The sequence below is a fragment of the Canis lupus genome, chromosome 26 (genome assembly GCF_048164855.1).
Source record: "Canis lupus baileyi chromosome 26, mCanLup2.hap1, whole genome shotgun sequence".
Taxonomy (NCBI): Eukaryota; Metazoa; Chordata; class Mammalia; order Carnivora; family Canidae; genus Canis; species Canis lupus.
In genome coordinates, this window is record NC_132863.1 from 21,694,604 (window position 1) to 21,716,412 (window position 21,809).

General features: G+C 42.8%; 1 protein-coding gene and 1 long non-coding RNA gene across 12 annotated transcripts in view; one reads left to right on the forward strand and one right to left on the reverse strand.

Moving 5' to 3' along the window:
* FKBP1A (FKBP prolyl isomerase 1A) overlaps window positions 1-21,809 on the forward strand; it is a 58,946-nt gene that overhangs the window by 20,444 nt on the left and 16,693 nt on the right. For 4 of the 6 annotated variants that reach the window (XM_072800375.1, XM_072800376.1, XM_072800373.1 and 1 more), the window contains 2 exons: window positions 1,688-1,852; window positions 3,752-4,876. In XM_072800375.1, the coding sequence (XP_072656476.1) occupies window positions 1,688-1,816 (129 nt within the window). In that variant the 3' untranslated portion in view covers window positions 1,817-1,852; window positions 3,752-4,876. Of the gene's footprint in view, window positions 1-1,687; window positions 1,853-3,751; window positions 4,877-11,152; window positions 11,373-21,809 lie in introns of those variants that run through there. The other 2 variants (XR_012018422.1, XM_072800374.1) reach the window with 2 other exon arrangements.
* LOC140618229 (uncharacterized) overlaps window positions 1-21,809 on the reverse strand; it is a 51,067-nt gene that overhangs the window by 19,224 nt on the left and 10,034 nt on the right. For 4 of the 6 annotated variants that reach the window (XR_012018430.1, XR_012018428.1, XR_012018425.1 and 1 more), the window contains exons 3-4: window positions 16,644-16,795; window positions 12,530-12,698 (exon numbers count right to left, since the gene is read on the reverse strand). This is a non-coding gene — a long non-coding RNA (uncharacterized lncRNA). Of the gene's footprint in view, window positions 1-696; window positions 945-12,529; window positions 12,699-16,643; window positions 16,796-21,809 lie in introns of those variants that run through there. The other 2 variants (XR_012018424.1, XR_012018426.1) reach the window with 2 other exon arrangements.

The following is a 21,809-nucleotide window of genomic DNA, read 5'->3' on the forward strand; positions in this document are numbered from 1 at the left end:
TGCAAGAATGAGAGGATCTTTGTGGTTCACTTCCCTTTGGAAACCTCTGTCCACACTGCCTGCATCTGGCTGGCTCTTGGTCTGTAGCCCATCCCCCAACGACCATGCCAACCATTGTCCACACCGCAGCCATCTTCTGTGGCCGTTCCGGCACCAGAACAATAACTGTGTTGTGTTCCAAGAGCCATAGCTGCCACCAAGATAGTGTTATCAGCCTATTGTACATCCTAGGCTTGGCGAGGCCTGACCGAGTATTGGGGAGATTCTCAGTCTCCCCAAGGACCCAGGGCACATGGGGGTCAATCACAGGCCTGTCACTTGTGAGAAGTCTGGGTGGTCTGGGACCTGCACAGAGCATCTTTGAAATTCCACAGGATATCTTTGAGTGAGTTAAAAGCACAGGAAGAAGGGGGGGTTGTGCCCTTTTCCCTTTCTTTTGATATTGTTGTTGTTTGGCTCTTACGTGTACAAGTATGCGGTCCTGCCACAGGACTGTTTGCAGCCTGCGTTTTCCCCTTCTCACCGTGTCTCGGCCATCTTTCTGCGTTAGTACATTTCCATGTTAGCCACTGTATTCTTTCTAGTGGCTGACCATGGTGCAGATGTGCCTGTGAAACCTCTCTCCTCATAATGGGCATTTGGGTTGTTAGCAGAAGATGCTGGAAGTGGAATTGCTGGGGAAAAGGACATGACTCTTTTGAATTTCATTAGATTAAACCATATGCTTTTAATTTTAACTGCCCTTACCACCCTGGCCCAGCATGTCCCGGTTTCCTAAAGGAGATGTGAGGAGCACAGTTTCTGAGTCACATTAGAGTCTGAGCGCAGCCTTCAGCCCCATCTCAGTTGCTGTCTCTTAGGCTGGGTCAGAGAGTCAGGAGCGTACACCGGGAAGCTGAGCAGAGTGCGCTGGGAGGATGGACATGCAGCAGAGAGTCTGCTCACTGTTCAGAAAATATATATTGAAAGTTATTTATGTATTTGACTGAGAAATGAAAAAGTACAAACGTATCTTAAAAAGTGAAAATTTTCCCTCCACCCTGGCCTCTGTACTCTCTTCTCCCCATGGAAAAATGCTGGTATTATTTGTGGCCTTCCAGAGGTATTTTCTGTTTATATAGGCAAGGTGAAGGTATGTAAGTATTTCCCTCTTTTTCACACAAATAGTAGCCTACTATACATGCTACTTTGTAAAATCATGTCCTTTTGAAAGTTTTTCTATATGAGTGTAAGTATAAAATATAGAAGGTATAGAAAAGTAGACTACCCCAAATATTACTTTCTGTATATGTGTTTTCTTTTAAAGCAAAGTTTTGGTCAAAGTCCTCCTTTCTTAAGAGTGTAGATTCCACTTAACGTGTCCTTTGAGTGACAGACCCCTGAAGGACAAAGTGGTTATACTGACATGGTACTGGCTGCCCAGAGTTAGGTACATAAGAGCTGGGCAGAAAGGTTGTTTTTATCTGCCATTGAGCCCCTTAGAGCCAGATGCAGGGATTGTGCAGCCTGACTGCCAACTTCTGTGTTCTGCGCTGGAAGGTGCCTGGCACCCAGGCAGCCACACAGTCACTGGCATGTCCTAGTCACATTATGCTGTCTCAGGGACACCCCAGTAACAGCCCTGCTTCTTATAGAAACAACTGGGGAGTGCGTCTGGTTGAGTCTTTCTTTTTTGTTCTTTTCACAGATGAGTGTGGGTCAGAGAGCCAAACTGACTATCTCCCCAGACTACGCCTATGGTGCTACTGGGCACCCAGGCATCATCCCACCAAATGCCACTCTCGTCTTTGACGTGGAGCTTCTGAAACTGGAATGACAGGAATGGCTTCCTCCCTGAGCTCCCCATTCTTGGGTAAGGAACTGAATGCCAAAGGCCTTTTCCTGCCTGTGTACCTCCCAGTGTTTGGTGGACAGCAGAACCAAAAATGCCATGGGTTCTTCCCCCCTACATTCTTGCTCTGTTGGGAAGCATTTCGGTTTCAGTTACTAAGTTATTAGTGTACACCTTGAAGCTGGTCACCCTGTGGAAAGGGATGATATATGCTTTCAAACAAACTCATTGGTTTGGGGCAGCTGATAGTAGCTGTTTAAACGAAGGATGTTTTTATATCTAACTTAAAAACTAAAACTGAATTGGGAAGTGGAAATGTGGCCAAATTTATAATGCCAAAATTTTAGTTCTTTAGAAAAGGAAGACTGTTGAGGACTGCTTACCCTATCCTAGTGCATGCAGCCCCCTCGCCATATACGGTGTGACCACTGCCTATCAGGGATTGTGAGAGGGACACTGTCACCTGGGCCAGCTGCCTTGGGGGCAAGCCCAGAACACTAGAGCTCACAGGCCTGCCTCCTTCTCATGGGGGGAAAGGTGAGGCCAGGGTGTCCTCGTGAAGCATAAAGGTGCTCTCAGTCCTCAGATCTGAGGGACTGATCCGCTTTCCCATGGACCATGTGAGAGAAATGAGGTCTAGAGAGAAAGACCTTACTGAGGGTCACTTCCAGGCAATGACAAAGTAGGACTGAAACCTCTCTTGCTTCCCCTTCCTGGACTTGCTTTTCCTTCCTTTTACTGTCATCTCTAGGAAATGACACTCTGTGTCCTAAGGGCTCACAACTTTGCATGTGGGTATCAGACTCATAAAACACATGAATGCTGCCACCTTCTCTCTACTCGGTCCCAGACCTCTCAGCTTTCCCCATCCTGGCCCTGGAACCAGGGGACCACAGCCAGGGGCTGGGTGAGAAAGCTTCTGTTCAAAAGCTGTCACAAGTGGCTGCCAGTGGTCTAACCCTGACCTGCTGTGGGCTTTTTAAAAATACAGGGTCTTTTCAAATTCTTAGCTATTTTCTCTCTGTGGTTTGAGCCCTATGTACCTGGTTCATACAGGCTTGAGCAGGTTTGATGATCCTGGCTTCTCTACTTATCATTCTTACCAGGAGGGAACTCCTGACATTTTACAAAGCCTCTGTCTGCCCAAAGGTCTACACTTCACTACCTCTTTACTGTCCTTTGAGAGCTGAACTCTTTGGACATAAAAGTACTTGAAGGGAGTCTTAGAATTAGCCTGACATGGGTACAGGCATCCTGTAAACCTGGTAGGCTGAAGGGAGGGGGAGGATGGGAGAGAGGGCTACCAGTCACCCTGGCCTAAGCTTCCCCCTCACTGCCAAAGAACATCGCAGAGTTTGCATAGGTCTTGAAGGAAAGCCTAAGGGCAGACCTAGAAAGTTATAGATTTGAGTAAGTGAATAAAAGACCACAGACGCTTTCTAAATTTCTTCAACATGAGGGGCATACCAATTTAGGGCTGCACACATGGAAGTCACTAGGAAGTCTATCCTAAGATTCTCCTGATGGCTAGGGCACACCTCAGACGATTAACCACAATTACTGGGAGTGGGAGCCAAGCATGACAGTTTTTTAAAGCCCCCAGGTGATTCCTATATGCAGCCAAGCTGGGAGACCCTGTGATAATGAGGAACTGTACCATCACTGCTCTCCTCAGTAAGGTAGACGGAACCTTAGGTTAAAGAAAACACTACCAGTTTAGGCAGGAAGAAGACTGCTCACCCGGGAATCCAGCCCGGGCTCAGTGGTCTCTCCCCAGCTGGAGCAGAAGCGGCTTGCTCTAGGTGAGACCTTGCAGCTCTTGAGGAAGGGACTAAGTGTGGCAGGCAGCCCCATGTCTGTCTCCGCTGCGCAGATGGAGCCCTGTGTTGCTGGAACTGACAGATTTTCTGTCCCCCACAGATGTGCCATGGAGGGATGTGGCGCCTCCAGATGCGCACACGCGAGTCCGTATGGAGCTTTTCCTGATGTTCCACTACACTCTTTGTATAAACATCGACCCCGACTGAATGTGTTCTGTCACCCAGCTTTGCTCTTTCCCTTTCTCCTCGTGTGTGTGTTGACCTAAACTATATGCCATAAACCTCAAGTTACTCATTTGATTTCGTTTTCATTTTGGGGTGAAGGTTCAGTTTCAGTCTTTTGGATCTAGGTTTCCACTTAAGTATTAGTCAAGTATTAACAGCACAAGTCATGGGTTAACTTTAGAATAGGAATTGATGTTTGGGGGGGATTACAAGAATCTTTATTTTATTTTATTTTTTTTGGATGAAATTTTTATCTATTATATATTAAACATTCTTGCTGCTGCGCTGCAAAGCCATAGCAGATTTGAGGCACTGTTGAGGGCCGAAGTAACTCTCCCAGTTGAGAGATGTCCTTGGGTTGAATTAAAGCCCTACCTGAAACTGAAGTGGGGAGGGGGAGAGCCTCTGCCTCCACTACCCCTCCCCTGCTCTCCCCCCCCCCCCCCCAATAATAAACCCTCTGCCTTTTGGAAGCAGATTGTTCTCACTGCGATATTGGACACTACAGGTATCTGTCCCCAGGCCAGCAGGGACCTCTGAAGCCTTCTTCATGGCCTGGCTCTTTGTTTTGTTTTGTTTTTTTTCCATCCTGTGGTTTTTCTAATGGATATTCAGGACTTTTGTAATCTCATAGCTATTTGAGCTCCACTTTCCAAATTTTAAGAACTTTAATTGAAAGTTTAAATTGAAGGTGCTGTTTGTAGACACATAACACCCAATGAAAGCCCAGCCATCATGACAAACCCTTGAGTGTTGTCTTGAGAAAATGATGCTGGTCATCACAGCTTCAGCATCTCCTGGTTTTTGATGTTCGGCTCCCCCGGCTGATCTCAGAGTTTCCTGGCTTTTCCTCCTCCCCCTCTCACCCCTTTGCTGTCCTGTGTAGTGATTTGGTGAGAGAAATTATTGCTGCCTACCCCCCCACCCCCACCTGCCCGCACTACGTATGAGTTTCAAGTTTTATTATTGCAATAAAAGTGCTTTATGCTGGCTTTTCTCAGCTCCGTGTGATGGTGGTGACTTTGATTACATTCAGATGCTTCCCCGGGCCATTTGGTGGAGGGGGGTGGAGTAGGGTCTGTGCCAGTGGGGACGTCCTGTAGGAGATTGTGTCTTAGCAAAAGAACTGGAGTAGGAACATCCTTCCCTGTTGGCCCCCCTGGGGGGGTGGAGGCGGAGGTGGTAGGTTTACATCTTCACTGGGGGAGGAACTATCAGGAAGTGCACACACATACGCACACACATACACACACCTGCCGCCCATCATCAAATGTTTTTTTTCAATACGAGTTCTGGGTATAGCGCTCTGCTGGGTTCTCCGTAGTTACCAAGAAGTGGGAGATGCAACCAGCCCTCAAGAAATGAGCCTCCACCCTGTTGGAGATGTGCTACAGCAAATTGATGGAGGGTTATGAAGGGAAGATTGGGGTTTTAAATCAGTGTTCCTCAGTGACATTGGTGTAGAAATTATTTGTCATGTGTACAGACTAGTCGGTTACAGTAGCTTCTCTGGCCCCACCCCTGAGTGTGCTGGTAACACTCCCCATCTTCCTTGTGATGGAGACCATCAGTAATACTCCCACGCCTTTTGAAACACCTCCCCAAATTGCCCTGGTCGAGGGCCTTCAATTTTAAGTAGAGAGCTTGTTTAAGAAGTTGCCTGATGGTTTTCCAAATCCATGCCTTTATTAATTTAAGTCACTGGAGCAGTATTTGAGGGTCATAGCTTGTTTTTTCCAAAATTCCCTTTAAAAATTGTCAAATAGGGCAGCCCTGGTGGCTCAGAGGTTTGGCGCCACCTTCGGCCCAGGGTGTGATCCTGGAGTCCCGGGATCAAGTGCCACATCGGGCTCCCTGCGTGGAGCCTGCTTCTCCCTCTGCCTGTGTCTCTACCTCTCTCTCTCTGTGTCTCTCATGAATAAATAAATAAAATCTTAAACAAAATAAATTAATTTAAAAAATAAAAATTGTCAACAAAAGATTTTATAATGAACACCATTTATCACATATTTATCCATTCCTCTATGTATCCATCCTTTTATATTATATTTCAGAATAAATGTCAGACATCAGTACAGTTCCCCCTAAATACATATTAGAATTTAGTATTTGTTTATACTTTTGTGCCCTACAGCACTGTCAAATATAGACTATGGCTACCATCTCAGAAAATACGTTTATGCCCTTTCTCAGTCCTCACTTTACCCCCAGAGGCAACAGTTATTTTCCTACTATAGTATTGCCTATTACTTCTGAATTAAATTTAAATGAGATTCAGCACTCAGTGTGGTACCTTCACTCAGAAACACAAGGATGCTGTTAGTTCTCATGGAACTTAAAGTTAGGCAGGACCTGTGACTGTGTTACAAGGTGAAAGAGACTTTGCAGATGTGATGATGTTACGGATCCTGAGGTGGAGAAATTATCATGGATTATGTGGGTGGGTCCAGTATAATGACGAGAGTCCTCAGGAATCAGAGAAAAGACATCTGAAGATGCCTTGCCTGCTGGCTTTGAGATCAGAAGAAGGGACTAGAAGCCAAGAACTGTGGTGGCCTTTAGAAGCTGGAAAACACAAGGTATCCTATCTTCCCTGGGGTCTCTAGAAGGGAACCAGCTTAGCTAACACTTTGGTTTTAGTCTGATGAGACTTCACTTTGGACTTCTGACCTCCAGAACTAAGATGATAAATGTGCGTATGTTGTGGTAGTTTGTTACAATAACAAGAGGAAAATAATACGGAGACTTTGTTTCTCTTAGTTTAATTTTTTTTTTAAAAAAAAGGTTTTTTTGAGAGGCATCTGGGTGGCTCAGATGGCTAAGCGTCTGACTCTTGATTTCAGCTAGGTCATGATCTCAGCGTCCTGAGATCAAGCCCTACATTGGGCTCTGTGCTCACCATGGAGCCTGCTTAAGATTCTCCCTCTCCTTTTCCCCCTGCTCCTTCTCCGGCTTGTTCTCTCTCTCTGTACACTCAAATAACTCTCTTTAAAAAAAGATTTTTGGGATGCCTGGGTGGCTCAGCAGTTGAATGTCTGCCTTTGGCTGGGGTCGTGATCCTGGAGACCCGGGATCAAGTGCCACATCGGGCTCCCTGCGTGGAGCCTGCTTCTCCCTCTGCCTGTGTCTTTAAAAAAAAAAATTTAAGTAATCTCTACCCCCATCATAGGGATCAAACTCAGAACATGAGATCAAGAGTCACCTGCTCTACCTACTGAGCCAGCCAGGTGCCTTTAGTTTTAATATGTAATGGAACAGAAAATAAAAAGTAAGGATTAAAAAAATCTCTAGGATACTACCACCCTAAAAAAAATCAGGCTTTAATTTTTTTCTCCTTCTCTTTTAATTCTTGCCTTAGGTACTTAAAATTTTTAGTTCTAATCACAGTCTCATACAAATTTTGCATTCTGCTTTTTTTCCCCACCTAATGTTTTATTAAGAGGATTTATCCATGTTGCTATATGATTTTTTAAAAAGATTTATTTGTTTTAGAACATGAGTGGGAGGTGGAGAGGGAGAGAAAATCTCCAGCGGACTCCTCACTGAGCACAGAGCCTGACATGGGGCTCGATCCCACACCCTGAGATCATGACCTGAGCCAAAATGAAGAGTCCCTATGCTTAACCAACTGCATTACCCAGGCGCCCCACTGTATGGTCTTTGTATCTATTTTGAAGAGGGATGTAAGATCAAAGTACCAAATTTATTTAACCACCTTGCTAAAAGATAATTTTTTTTTTAGAAAGTAAAATCAGGACTCAAATACAAAATAAACATGTTAAAGATTTTATTTAGCTTGGTTAATGAGAGAACTAGTAAGATGTCTTTTTTTTTTTTTAAGATTTTATTTATTCATGAGAGACACAGAGAGAGAGGCAGAGACACAGATAGGGGGAGAAGCAGGCTGCATGCAGGGAGCCCGAAGTGGGACTCCATCCCGGGACTCCAGGATCAGGCCCTGGGCTGAAGATAGGTGCCAAACCGCTGAGCCACCCAAGGATCCCCAGTAAGATGTCTTAATTGGTTCAAAGGAGACTCCAAAGAATAAAATATAATTAGCTTAGTAGGAATGCTGAAATGTACTTGCTTCATAGATACACAACTGGCAAAATTGGCCAAGAGCTACAGAGTAATAATCTTTTACATTTAGGACTTTATAAAGTACATTTTGCATGTATATGGACAAAAAGCACCTGCATTATCTGTTTCCCTCAGTTTACCTCATGATAAGGTAACCCGAAGAGTTTGTGCCTAGGTAGAAGACCCCATTAGCTGCGGATGGAGCGGTATATGTGTAGGGGGACTTGTTTCAAAGTCTTTCACGGTGTTTCCTATGCCCTGTTGTTGGATACTTCGGGTACTTCCAATTCTTTGCTTTTACTAAAACAAAAAGCCGATACATCTTAGAATGTGTTGGGTTTTTTTTTCTTTCCTAAGTAGGTTGATTCTGTAGGATAGCATACTAGAAGGGGGATTGTAGGGTCAAAAGATTTTGAGTTCCAATTCACCTTGCCAAATTGTATGAACCTATTTCCCATACACAGAAAACAAACCCCATGGCAGAAAGTATTACCTCCACGGGCTCTTAAAAAGCCCTTAATCTGGGACTCCTGGGTGGCTCAGTGGTTGAGCATCTGCCTTTGGCTCAGGGTGTGATCCTGGAGACCTGGGATCGAGTCCCACAATGGGCTCCCTGCAGGGGAGAAGAAGAGGAGAAGCAGGAGAAGAAGCAGGAGAGCCTGCTTCTCCTCTCTCTCCCTGTGTCTCTGCCTTTCTCTCTGTGTCTCTCGTGAATAAATAAAATCTTTAAAAAAAAAAACCCTCTATCTTTCTTTTCCAGATGCCCCCTTACCACCCCACCACCCCATCCACTTTTCCCTAATGTTCACTGACAAGAATGAGATCTGTGGAGCATTCATTGGTTTGAGCCAATTGAGGACTCTCCTTCCAGTACTGAGGAGGGGCTTAAACTCCCCTGAAGCCCAGAGTCCCTGAGCCCTGCAACAGACTGGTTCAGGATTCTGTTAATAAAGGAGCCAGGGGTATTCCTGGGCCCAGCTAGAACTGGTTGATGTTGCTACTGACTGTATTTTCATTGTTTTCCTTCGTTGATATCTGAGAAGCATGGTGGTTATATTCACAGCCCTAGGATCCAGGAAAACTGATTCTGCTTCTGACCATCGCTAAGCCTTAAACACCCAATTACGCTGTTTCTGAGGTTTCCCACTCATTGAATGGACTTAGGGTGGGGACCATGGGTCAAAGTGAGCCCATGAATTTTAGGATGACTTTCAGCTCTAAAATTGCAATTATTTTAAATTTGATAATCATGTGAGAGACTTTCTGCAGAAAAGCAGCCACCCCCCACCCCCAATAACCATGATGACAGTTTGACTATAAATAAGCATCCTGTCGACCCCCACTTCTTTCAGGAAATGGCTGACCACAGAAAACCCTCCACCCTTTCCTCTTTTGAAACATCCCCAAACTGCTCACTTGCCCCCTTGCAGCTGACTGAGGATGATGGCCAAATGTATTGGAAGACCAGTAAATCTCCCTCACTCCACTGATCCTACCCTTGTAAAACAGTTTTCAGTAAGACAGCATTTCCTTTTTACTCAATAAAATGTACTCCCCGACACCTTTGAATCCCTGCTGAAACAAGGGTGATGGCAGAAGGATTCTCCTGCTGCAAGTTTATGAATAAGCAAGGTTTGTTAATATTGTGTTGGACCTAGCTTTATCTTTGATACATGGGATGTGTCTCTGTAATGATAATACCCTTAATGTGTGCCTGCTTCCCGGATATGTGGGTTCATTTTGATTGACAGTGTTGGACTACAGTAGTTTCTTAGGTGCCATAGTTTAGGGATTCTCATTCAGCCCTCTAATTAAATTCAGTGAATTAATGAGGGACAGCTGACACCAAAATGGATTAAAGTAAAAATGCCAAGGGCAGCACTCCCCTGGCTTCTACCCAGAGTGTGTCTGATAAGTTCCTCTGAGTTCCCTGAGTTCCATGCATGCATAGGCCAGATTGATGACGGACCCGTCAGAGGCTGAGCTTGCAGCAGCTGCCCCACAGGACACACAGGAAAGCAGCTGTCAGCTTTATTAGGAAGGTAGAAATATTAGCCAGTGGGTATGTAGAACTAGTACACTGTTGGATCTGTATGCTAATTACCACTGTAGTTCGCATGTTTTAAAATTAATTCATACATTTCCGATGGCAGTATGTGCCAAAGATTTAGGGAAATCAATTTCAGTTAACCATAGAGTATATTTATGGTATGCCAGCCTGTGATGAATGCTTTTCTAGGTGTCAGAACCAAGAAAGGCACTGCTGGCAAGGACCTTAAATTCTAGTGGAGACCCAAAACGTGAATGAATAAATAATGTCAAGTATCCAAGTGAGGCTTGGAGGAAAACCATTCCAGGTGGGTGGAACAGTAAATACAAAAGTTTAGGGTGGTGAGTTAGGGGTGCTGGGGAAGACAGTAAGGACCAATGTGAGGAGAACAGAAGTATGAAGGACAGGATTGAGCAGGAGCCAGGTAAGGCAGGGCATTAAATGGCAGGTATTGTGAGTATGATGATATCATTGGTGGATTAGCAGGGGAGTGATGTCTATTTGTTTTTAACAGATGTCTCTGGAGGGTGTCTCCAGGGTGGGCCCAGTCGGTTGGGTGTCTGACCCCTTTGTGGCTCAGGTCATGATCTCATGGGTCCTGGGATTGAGATGTGTCAGGCTCCACGCTCAGAGGGGAGTCTATTTGGATTCTCTCTCTCTCTCTGGCCCTCCCCTTGTTCACACAATCTCTTACACGGGTGTGCTCTCTCTCTCTCAAATCTCTTTTTTTTTTTTTGTAAAGATTTTATTTATTCATGAAAAACACAGAGAGAAAGGCAGAGACACAGGCAGAGGGAGAAGCAGGCTCCTCCCAAGGAGCCTGATGTGAGACTCAATCCCTGGCCTGGGATCATGCCCTAAGCTGCTCAACCCCTGAGCCACCCAGGAGTCCCTCTCTCAAATAAATCTTTAAAAAAAAAAAAAAAAAAAAGTCTCTGGAAAATGGAAAATAGACTGAAGGAGATCTTGGTAACTAGTCTCCAAAGATGGCCCCCTCTGATTCCTCCACTCCCCTTGAGTCTGGGCTGGTCTTGTGGCTGCTTTGACCTGTAGAAGACAGCAGAAGGGATATTCTGGGACTTCCAAGCTTAGGCTTTAAGAGACTCCCTTCCTCTTAGAACACTAGCTCTTGGGTCCACGTTACAGGCCACACAGAGGAGAATTGAGACCCACAGCCCAGAATCCTGGCTGAAGACCCAGCCAACTGCCAGTACCAACTGCCAGCCAAGTTTGGTGAGTCCCTTGGATATTCTGCCCACAAATGCCCACAGGCCCAGCAACATCACATGAATAGAGGAACCACCTCCCTCAGCTCAAGAAAACCAAAGAATTGTGAGATTTAATAAATTGGTCTTGAAGTAATTTATTTCTTAGCAATGGATAGCTGAAACAAGGGCAAGGGTGGAGGCAGGACACCAACGAGCCAGGTGCTGGGGTCATTTAGGCCAGAGGTGATAGAAGCCTTGACCAGACTGGTAGAAGTGAGGAGAGTAAGTAGATTCAGGGTACACTTTATCGATGTAACCTTTAGGCTGGACTGTGAGGGAAAAAGTCAATAGAAAAGCAGCAGCTCCTTGCCTGGCTCTCCGAACTCCAGACCACTCCCTAGAAACAACTATTAAAACTAAGTTCTCACTTTGACAATGATTGCTCTCTCGCACCAGTTGTTCATTCTGGTTTGGTGGTAGTGGTAGTGGTGAGGATTAAGAAAGAAAATAAGGGGCCCCTTGATAGGGGCTCCTGGGTAGCTTGGTTAAGCGTCTGCCTTTGGTTCAGGTCGTGATCTCAGGGTTCTGGGATCCAGCCCCACATTGGGCTCCCTGCTCAGTGGAGAACCTGCTTCTCTCTCTCCCTCTGCCACACCCATGGCTCATGCTCTGTTTCTCTCTCTCAAAAAAATAATATTTTTAAAGGGGGGAGGGGCACTTGGATGGCTTAACTGACTAGTTAAGTATCAAACTCTTGATTTCAGCTCAAGTCATGATCTCAGGGTTGTGAGATCAAGTCCTGCATCAGGCTCCGAGCTCAGCAAGGAGTCTATGGAGATTCTCTGCCTCTCCCTCAGCCCCTTCCCACCTCTGCTGCTCAGTCAGTTGAGCATTGGACTTTTGATTTCAGCTTAGGTTTGACCTCAGGGTCCTGGGATCAAGCCCTGTGTCAAGGTCCACCCTCAGAGGGGAGTCTGCTTGAGGATTCTCTCCCTTTTCCATTGTGCCTCCCCCCTCCAATAAATCTTTTAAAAAATCTCAACAACATAAAGACAAAGGAAATGATTAATAGATGTGACCCTAAAAAAGCAAAACTATATCTTGAAAGATACCATGAACAAAAGACAAGCTATAATGAAGAGAAAATATTTGCAAAATATAAAAACTTCCTATCTTAAATAATATATAAATATAATAAAAATATAAAATAAATATACAATATAGGTAATACATAAACAATTTGAAAGAAAATGAATCTAATAGACACCATTAAACTAAGAATTTCACATTATATTGCTTTGTGTTGATGCCTCACTTTTAGATGTCTTCTCTTGTGGTCTCATCTTCCAGTAGATAGATGTGTCCCACCTTCACAATATGGTGGTCCCAGTTCCATAATGGTCTCTGATCCAGAAGATGAGATAGTTCAAGGCTTCTTTAAAACCTTGGCTGTGGAACTTACACAGTATCCCTTCTGCCATGTTCTGTTGGTTAAAAAAAGTCACATGGCCAGCTCAGACTCAAGCGGATGAAGAAATAGACTCCTCTCACTGGGAGAATCAGCAAAGTAACATCACAAAAGGATAGGGGAAAAGGGAGTTGTAATTCGTTGGGGACTATTACTATAATACTCTACCACATGATGTCCAAAAATGTCTTTCTTCTACCCTCACGACCAAATAATAGTTTAGTTGAGAATATTATTGTAGATTGCTAATTATTTTCCCTAAGAATGAAGGTATTGCTGCATTGTCTTCTAGTTTCCAGTGTTGTTGAGAAGGGTGATACCATTTTGATTTGTTTCTTTATATGTGATTGCTTTTATCCTTCTGAAATCTTCTAGGGTCTTTTGCTTATCTGTGGTATGATAAAGTTTCATAATAGGCCTAATGTGGGTCTTCTTTTTTTTTTTTTTTTTTTGTCTTTATCTCCTCCTGTTTTGCATTTACTGTGCTGAACTTTCATGTGGAAACGTGTTCTTTAGTTTGAAAGTTTCTCTCGTATTATTTGATAGCTAAATTTTCCACAAATACATTTTCTCATGAAACAAGAGAGTGGCATTGGGGTGCCTGGGTGGCTCAGTCAGTTAAGTGTCCAAATCTTGATTTTGGCTCAGGTCATGATTCCAGGGTTGTGAGAATGAGCCCTGGTGAGCCCAGTGCAGAGCTTTGAGCCTGCTTAAGATTCTCCCTCTGCAACTCCTCTAACTCTGGGAAACGAACAAGGGGTAATGGAAGGGGAGGTGGGCAGGGGCTTGGGGGCACTGGGTGATGGGCACTGAAGGGGGCACTTGATGGGATGAGCACTGGGTGTTATGCTATAGGTTGGCAAATTGAACTCCAATAAAAAATATGCAAAAAAATATTTTTTAATTAAAAAAAAAACAAGATTCTCCCTCTCTGCCCACCCCTGCCCTGTGCTCACATGCTCTCTCTCTCTAAAAAAATTAAAAATAAAATAACAAAAGAATGTCATTATTTTATTTTATTTTATTTTTTTGCCAATCTCTTTAATGCCTGGCTTAATAGAAGACAGCTGAATTCTCACATCTACTTCTGTATTCCATCTGTTGCAATATGTTGTTTTGGTTGCAGTATATGAAGAAATTCTGACTAGGCACATTTTAAAAGGAGCTTGTGTCTGAACAGATAGATAGTACAGAAACCAGTATAACTAGAAACCTGGCAACCATCTATTTACCTTAGGACTTTGCTAAATGGGAAATATTATTTTTAAAAAGAGTATACCCAACTTTGCACTGGTAGAAAACAAAACTTGCTTTGTTTTCCTATATAAAAACCACTTAGCACTTCATTTGTGAGTCTGAATGCAGAATTTGGTGAAGACAGCAGTCAGAGAAATCATGAATCCACTTTGTAAATGTAACTAGCCAGGAGAGAATACAAGGTCAGATCATCCCCTGGCTAGTGTGTCACTTGCCATCACAATGGAATCAGATGGGAAAAAACAACAACAACAACAACAAAGGAATCAGATGCATGGAATACCGAATTTCTTCTGCTAGGGATATGAGGGCATGGGTTAGACAGAAGACAGAGAACCTGACAATGTGGATAAGTGTGTTTGGCGAGATACCCAGTTCATCACAAGCCACTGGGAATTCAACATGGAGGGATGGTGTTAGTTATGCATCACTGTGATCTGGTAGTTATTTTTGCATAAAATGAAGAGCATATCCATACTCTTATTACTAATTCAGAGGACACAACACTATAAGACCAAAGTTATAAACCCCTAAAATTCCCTGCCAAGAGAGTGATTGTTTTCATATACTTTGGTCTGAGCCCATGATTAGTAAGCATATGACAGAGCAGATCAGTGCTCTGCTCTTTCTTTACTGAAGAAAAAGAAGATGCGAAAAGTTGTGCTGAGTTTTTGTCTCTCTCTAGACCAGGATAGAGAAGAAATCCAGAAGAAACCATCCTTTTTATTCTGAAATTGTATCCTACCCCTGCCTTGAAGGAAGTACTAACATTAAATGATGTAGCAAGCTTTTTCTCCCTTGAATCACAGAAGGAGCTCTGAGAGCAGAAACGCAGCAGCGGTGGCTGGGGGAGCTACTGGGGGGTCATTGGCTTTTGAAGTTTGCCAGGTAAGAGCAGAGGATGGCAACAACCCAGACGAAAGCACAGACAAAAAAATAATGGAATCCTACTAAGAAATGAAAAGGAATGAACTGCTGATACACCTAGTGGTACATATGAATCTCAGATACACTGAACGAAAAAAAGGTAGACTTTTATCAAAGAATACATTCTGTTTGATTTTATCTGAAACTCTGGAAAAGACAAATCTAATCCATCGTCACATAGATCAGTGCTTGTCAGGCCTGGGAGGAGGGAAATTGCTTGGGAAAAGGCACAAAGGAAACTTTTGGGGAGATGAGAATGTTCTCTATTTTGATTGTGGTTGCATGGGTATATATATACCTTTGTTGAAACTCATGGAAATGTGTATTATAAATGGATACGTTTTAGTGCATGTAAATTATACCTCAAAAAGTTGATTTTGAAAAAATATATGGGGCTTCCGTTTCCAAACAAGATGAGTAAGTGGATTCTACCCTATTCCTTCTACTTACTACAACCAAAAACTTGACAAAATATGTAAAGCAACTATCAGACTGTTCTGATGGTGGAAAAAAGATAAAACTGGCTAGACAACTTAGGTCTCAAGTGATAACCTAGTTGGGAGACCTCACGAGCTTTACTACTTACTAGATCCTATCCTGGACACCAGAGAAGGTCAAACCCAAAACCATCACCAAAGCACAAAGTCCCAACAAAAGCCCACCCTTCTGGAGTCAAAGGCTGGGAAGGACAGCAATGAAAGACTTTTTTTTTTTTAAATATATTTATTCATGAGAGACCCAAAGAGAGAGGCAAAGATATAGGCAGGGGGAGAGGCAGGCTTCCTGCAGGGAGACCATTGTGGGACTAGATCCCAAGATCCCTGGATCACGTCCTGACCCAAAGGCAGACACTCAACCACTTGAGCCACCCAGGTGCCCTGAAAGACCTTTTGACAATACTTGCTCTTTCTTGGGCAAACACCATAAAATAAGCCACAGCCCTCCCTTTTCAGCTGGCTTTGGGGAGGCTGTGGCGTGGAGCCTGTCCACCATCCCTCCTATGTACTACTATGTGAGTAGTCCTCTCCCCTTACTAGTGAGGACTGATGTGGAGCTCTTGTCAGCCAGCCCCATTCTGCACAAATGCAATCAGCGTGAATCCCTCTCTCCCATCCCCATGGAGTGTTGTAACAGCAGGGTAGAGCTCTGTTGCTATCCTTGCACTAAGCAAAGGTAACAGAGGCAGCACCCACCCCGTCACAGCTAGGGTGTGGGGGGAGGGTAACAAAGAAGAGGGAGCTGCAGAAAGAGATTGTTTGAATTTGTGTATGAAGTCCAGGGCACACCTACAAGTGACCTATGTGTGAAACCCACCAGAATTAACATAGAAAGCTTTGAGAATTGAACTATGATGTAGAAGACTGTACTGTTTCAGATTGGCCTCTGGGTAGCACACCATAGGGCAGACTAAAATAGGACTGATTTGGGGACTCCTGGGTGGTTCAGGGGTTGAGCGTCTGTCTTTGGCTCAGGTCGTGATCCCGGGGTCCTGGGATTGGGTACCACATCGGGCTCCCCACAGGGACCCTGCTTCTTCCTCTGCCTGTGTCTCTACCCCTCTCTCTGTATCTCTCATGAATAAATAATAAAATCTTTTTAAAAAATAGGACTTATTTAAAACTAAACTGACATTCAAACACAGGCCACAAAAGTGAGCCATGGTTTTCATTTTGAACTTGAACAAGTCAAATACATACTAAAATAGTTTTTAAAAGGAACCACTAACTCGTAATATAATACCCAAAAAGTCCAGGATAAAATAAAATATGCATCATACCAAAAGCCAGAAGAAGGCTGAACTGGAATGAGAAAGGGCAATCAACAGATGGCTAACATATGGTGCCTGGCTGGCTCAGTCAGTATAGTGAGTGACTCTTGATCTCTGGGCCGTGAATTTGAGCTCCATGTTGGGCAGAGCTTACCTTAATTCTAAAAAACAAAAAACAAACAAATGTTAACATCAAGATGACATAGATGTTGGGATTATCTAACAAGGATTTTATTATTTATTTTTAAAAGATTTTATTTATTAGAGACCCATTAGAGATGACAGAGACAAAGGAAAGCAGGACCTTGGAGACAGACCACTAAAAATCCTACAATCTGAACAAAAAAACAACAAATGAACAGAACTTTAGGGGTCTGTGGGAAAATACCAAAATATATGTCTGTCACTGGAATCCCTTAAGAAGAGAAGGAGTGCAGAAAATATACTTAAATAATAGCAGAAAGCTTCCCAAATTTGGCAAAAGACATAAACCTACAGATTAAAGAGGCTGCATGAACCCCAAACCAAGAACTCATAAAAATCCTAAAATAGTGTGCACCTAACAGCCAAATTCACAGACACAGAGAGTAGAATGGTGGTTTCTAAGGGTGAGGGATGAAGGAAACTGGAGATATTTGGTTAAATGTTACAAACTTTTAGAAGATAAATATGTTTTGAGGATCTAACATATAGCAAGGGTGACTATAGCTAACAATACTGTATTATGTACTTGGAGGTTGCTAGGAAAGTAGATCTATAATGTTCTCACCAGAAAAAAAGAGAAGTAGTAATCATGCAAAATGATGGAGGTGTTAACTAACCCTATTGTGGCCATACTTTGCAATATATGTCAAATCATCATGCTGTACACCTAACATTACACAATGTTATATGCTATATCTCAATAAAGCTGGAAAAAATAATGAAAAAAATGAAAAATATCTAGGAACTGTGGGACATTTACAAAAGGTGTAGCATAGGTGGACTGTGGGCTGCCAGGGTTGGTGAAGGATCTCAAGATGGCTGGGTGAAAACTTGCTCTAAAAGCCATCGATTAGGTAGCTTGGGGGAAAATCATACCCCCAAACCAGAAGGCCATTGCTAACTCCTGAAATTGTAGAATGAGCCTCTTACCTCCAGATTGGCTATGCTCCCTGAGAAACCACCTGCTATCAACTGGGCTAACTACAAGGCCAGTGTGATAAAGCCTGGCTTGGTAGATGACTTTGAGAAGAAGCTTCCTTTGCCAGAGGATAAATAAACTGTTCAGGTGGATACTGAAGAAAAAGAAGATGCGAAAAGTTGTGCTGAGTTTTTGTCTCTCTCTAGACCAGGATAGAGGAATATGAAAAAGAGCTAGAGAAGATGAACATAATTCCATTTGATCAGATGAACACTGAGGAACTAATGAAGTCTTCCCAGAAACCAAATTAGACAAGAAATATCCCTATTGGCCTCATAAGCCAATCAAATATTTATAAACTTGAGTTGAGGAGAAAGCTCTGGCCCTCATGTTATAAACACTGGACATTAAAAATAATTATACAGTAAAAAAAAAAGTGCATACATAAAGCAGGAAAACTAGAAGGAGAAGAGAGAGAAAGAAGTAGTGGTAATGGCTTAGAGTTTTCCAGAATTAATGATAGACACCAGACCACAAATCCAGGAAGCTCAGAAAATACCAAGCAGAAGAAACACCAAAAATCTACACCTAAGTGTATCCTATTCAAATTGCAGGAAAATAGGGGTGCCTGGCTGACTCAGAAGAGCATGCAACTATTGATCCTTGGGCTCCATGTTGTATGCAGAGATTACTAAAAAAAAAAAAAAAAAAAAAAAAGTAAACTTAAAAAAGTCAAATTGCAGGAAAACAAAGACAAAGAAAAAATGTTTGAAAGAAGCCAAAGTGGAACAAAATGTACCTTACCTATCAAGGAACAAGGATGAGCATTACATTAGATTTCGCAATTAGAAACCATGCAAGCAAGAAGAGTGGAGTGAAATATTTAAAGTGTTGAAAGAAACCAGCCTACAATTCTGTAATCAGCAAAATTATCATTCAAAAGTGTAGGAGAAATAGTCTTAGACAAAAACCAAAGGAAGTTGTGGCCAGTAGACCTGCCTTCCAAAAAATATTAAAAGTTCTTCAGGGAGAAGTAAAATGATTATAGGTTAGAAACTCAGGTCTATACAAATGAAAGATAAAGTCTTTGTGTTTGGGGCACCTGCCTGGATCATTTGATAGAGCATGCCGCTCTTGACCTCAGGGTCCTGAGTTTTAAGCCTCATGTTGGGCATGGAGCCTAATTAAAAAAACATACAGGGCAGCCTGGGTGGCTCAGTGGTTTAGCGCCGCCTTCAGCTCAGGGCCTGATCCTGGAGACCCAGGATGGAGTCCCACGTCAGGCTCCCTGCATGGAGCCTGCTTCTCCCTCTGCCTGTGTCTCTGCCTCTCTCTCTCTCTCTCATAAACAAAATCTTAAAAAAAAAAAAAAAAGAAGAAGACCACATTCTGGGCCATAAAACACACCTGAAAAGTTTTGAAAGAATAGAAATCATATGAAGTTTGCTCTTAGACCACAATGGAATTAAATTGGAAATGTATAACAGAGAGATAGCTGGAAAATCTAACATATTTGGAGATTAAGCAACATACTTCTAAATAATGCATGGATCAAAGAAGTCTCAAGAAATATATAAATATTTTGAGTTAAATGAAAACACAACAAAATGTATGAAAAGCCATGCTTAGAGGGAAATTTATTGCATTAAATATGTATATCAGAAAAGATCTGAAATCAACAATCTAAGCTTCCACCTTAATAAACTAGAGAAGGTGTCCGTCGACTGATGAATGACTAAAAGAGATATGATCAGAAAGAATGAAATCTTGCCATTTGCAACAACATGGATGAAACCAGAGGGCATTATGCTAAGATAAGAATAAGAAATAAGAAATAAGAATAAGTCAGAGAAAGATATGATTTCACTCATGTGGAATTTAAAAAACAAAACATGAACATAGGGAAGAGAAGTAAAAATAAAATAGGATAAAAACAGAGTGGGAGGCAAACTGTAAGAGACTCAACTATAGAGAACAAACTGAGGGTTGCTAGATTGGAGGTGGGCAGGGGTGGGCTAAATAGGTGATGGATATTAAGGAGGACACTTGTGATGAGCACTGGGTATTATATGTAAGTGATGAATCACTAAATTCTACTCCTGAGTTGAAAACAATACTACACTATTTGTTAACTAACTTGAATTTAAATAAAAAATAAAATAGAGAAGGAAGAGCTATATAAGCAGAAGAAAAGAAATAATAAAAAATTAAATCAGAAATCAAGGAAATTGGGGTGGCGGGTAGTTCAGTCAGTTAACTGTCTGCCTCTGGCTCAGGTCATGATCCTATGTCCTGGGTTGGAGCCCTGTGTAGTTTCCTGCTCTGCTGGGAACCTCTTCTCCCTCTGCTCCCCAATCCCCATTCATGCGCTCTCTCAAGTGTTTTCTCTCTCTTTCAAATCTTTCTTTTTTTTGTACATTTTTTATTGGATTTCGATTTGCCAACATATAGCATAACACCCAGTGCTCATCCTGTTAAGTGCCCCCCTCAGTGCCTGTCACCCAGGCGCCCCATCCCCCCACCCACCTCCCTTTCCACCACCCCTTAATTGTTTCCCAGAGTTAGGAGCCTCTCATGTTCTGTCTCCCTCACTGATATTTCCCACTCATTTTCTCTCCTTTCGCCTTTATTCCCTTTCACTATTTTTTATATTCCCCAAATGAATGAGACCATATAATGTTTGTCCTTCTCCGATTGACCTACTTCACTCAGCATAATACCCTCCAGTTCCATCCACGTCGAAGCAAATGGTGGGTATTCGTAGTTTCTAATGGCTGAGGAATATTCCATTGTATACATAGACCACAGCTTCTTTATCCTTTCATCTCTCGATGGACACTGAGGCTCCTTCCACAGTTTGGCTACTGTGGATATTACTGCTATAAACATTGGGGTGCTGGTATCCCGGCGTTTTATGCATCTGTATCTTTGGGGTAAATCCCCAGCAGTGCAATTGCTGGGTCGTAGGGCAGTTCTATTCTTTGAGGAACCTCCACACAGTTTTCCAGAGTGGCTGTACCAGTTCACATTCCCACCAACAGTGCAAGAGGGTCCCCCTTTCTCCACATCCTCTCCAACATTTGTTGTTTCCTGCCTTGTTAATTTGCCCCATTCTCACTGGTGTGAGGTGGTATCTCATTGTGGTTTTGATTTGTATTTCCCTGATGGCAGGTGATGCGGAGATTTTCTCATGTGCTTGTTGGCCATGTCTATGTCTTCCTCTGTGAGATTTCTGTTCATGTCTTTTGCCCATTTCATGATTGGATTGTTTGTTTCTTTGCTGTTGAGTTTATTAAGTTCTTTATAGATCTTGGATACTAGCCCTTTATCTGATAGGTCATTTGCAAATATCTTCTCCCATTCTGTAGGTTGTCTTTTAGTTTTGTCGACTGTTTCTTTTGCTGTGCAGAAGCTTTTTATCTTGATGAAGTCCCAATAATTCATTTTGCTTTTGTTTCCCTGGCCTTCATGAATGTATCTTGAAAGAAGTTGCTGTGGCCAAGTTCAAAAAGGGTGTTGCCTGTGTTCTCCTCCAGGATTTTGATGGATTCTTGTCTCATATTTAGATCTTTCAACCATTTTGAGTTTATCTTTGTGTTTGGTGTAAGAGAATGGTCTACTTTCATTCTTCCGCACGTGGCTGTCCAATTTTCCCAGCACCATTTATTGAAGAGACTGTCCTTTTTCCAGTGGATAGTCTTTCCTGCTTTGTCAAATATTAGTTGCCCATAGAGTTGAGGGCCCTCTTCTGGGTTCTCTATTCTGTTCCATTGATCTATGTGTCTGTTTTTGTGCCAGTACCATACTGTCCTGATGATCACAGCTTTGTAGTACAACCTGAAATCCGGCATTGTGATGCCCCCAGCTCTGGTTTTCTTTTTCAGTACGTCCCTGGCTATTCGGGGTCTTTTCTGATTCCATACAAATCTTAAGATTATTTGTTCCAACTCTCTGAAGAAAGTCCATGGTATTTTGATAGGGATTGCATTATATGTGTAAATTGCCCTGGGTAGCATTGATATTTTCACAGTATTAATTCTTCCAATCCATGA